Genomic DNA, 1520 nt, shown 5'->3' on the forward strand with positions numbered 1-1520 from the left:
TGACCCCCAAGCCCCCAGAACGGCCCCAAAACCCCCGGGATGGGCCCAAAACGGGCCTGGCAACCCCCAAAGCCCTGGAATGGCACCAAAAGCACGGCCAACAACTCCCAAAAAAATTAGAAATGCCCCCAAAACCCCATAAACGGCCTCAAAATGTCCAGAAATGGCCAGAAACGCCCCCAAACGCCCAGAAACGTCCCAAAACGGGCAGAAACGGCCCCAAAACGGGCAGAAACGKCCCCAAAACTTCTTTCCTCCCGCCCTTCCCTCACGGCCCTGAGGAAGCCCCGCCCCCCCCGCGCTCTCTGCCGATTGGCTCCGTTCCCACCAATCGCAGCCGCCACCGCCCTCCCGGCTCGGCTGCCATTGGGCGGCACCTGGCTGGGGCGGGGCCGCGCCCTGAGCCGCCCCCTCCTCCTTCCCGCCGCCATGCGGAGGGCGGGGCTATGCTAATGMGGTCTGAAAGGCGCCGCGCGCTCCGCGAACGTTTTAAAGGGGCAAGCGCCTCCCCCCGGCCGCCTTAAAGGCGCAGAGTTCACCCCTTTCTCTTAAAGGGCCAGGAACTAATTTCCCTCCACCTCCTCATGCCGGCACAATCCTCTTAAAGATACACGCCCCCTCTATAACATCTTAAAGGGACAGGCACACAACTGAACTCCCTCCTCCACCGCAGGCCTCGTAAAGGGGCAGGCACCCCACTTCAAGCCTTGTCCCCCCTGTCTTAAAGGGGAAGCGCACATTTCAACCCATCTTAAAGGCACAGCTACCCTGCCACTGCCTCCTTAAAGGGCCAGGCACCACCACAGACTCTTAAAGGGCCACACTCTGCCACCCCTGCTGTGGCATCTTAAAGGGACAAGCACCTCCACAGCCGCTGAGAGGGGCAGATGCACCTAGAAACGCCGCCACGGCCTCCTTAAAGGGACAGATACAGGGCTAGGCTCTTAAAGGGGCAGATGCCTCCTTGCACAGTCTCCGCCCCGGCTCCCTTAAAGCGGTAGGCATCTCTCGCAGCCCAGATTCTCTTAAAGGCGCAGGCACCTTCACTGCCCCCCCACCTCCCTGATGCCTTAAAGGGGCAGGTACCTCCCTCACGCTCCCCGGGCCCCTTAAAGGGGCGACGCAGCCTCACCGGTGTCGCTGGGGGGCCCCTCGTCGCGGGGCTCCCCCCCYCGGCCACCCCGCAGCGTCATCGAGAGCTGCCGCTTGATCTTCTTCATGCGGTCCATGGTCCTGGGGGGAGGGCAGAGCAGGGTCGGCGGGGGGCGCCCGGACGCCTGGGCCCCCTCTGGGAAAGGGCTCCCGGGTGCCTGGGAAGGGGCAGCCAGGGGAGCGGCCCCTTTAAGACTGTCCTGGGAAGGGGCATCCCGGCCCTCTAAGAGACTGGGGTCCGCGCCGGGATGCCTGGACGCCTGGGCCCTTTAAGAGCTCGGGGCTTCCCTGGATGCCAGGGCCCTTTAAGAGCCCAGGGAGATGCCGGACGCCTGGGCCCTTCACCCAGGCCTTGCGGCGGGGGTGGG

The 1520-nt window shown here is 64.3% G+C and overlaps 1 protein-coding gene across 1 annotated transcript in view; it reads right to left on the reverse strand.

The window, feature by feature from the left end:
• The window catches only part of LOC112958137 (cyclin-dependent kinase 16-like), a 10102-nt gene extending 8873 nt beyond the window's left edge, over positions 1 to 1229 (reverse strand). Inside the window, exon 1 of the mRNA XM_026051944.1 lies at positions 1133 to 1229. Coding sequence (XP_025907729.1) covers positions 1133 to 1229 — 97 coding nt within the window. The remainder of the gene's footprint in view (positions 1 to 1132) is intronic.
• Between the last annotated feature and the right edge of the window lie 291 nt (positions 1230 to 1520).

This window comes from Nothoprocta perdicaria, unplaced genomic scaffold (assembly GCF_003342845.1).
Source record: "Nothoprocta perdicaria isolate Ctin4 unplaced genomic scaffold, notPer1 scaffold_802, whole genome shotgun sequence".
NCBI lineage: Eukaryota > Metazoa > Chordata > Aves > Tinamiformes > Tinamidae > Nothoprocta > Nothoprocta perdicaria.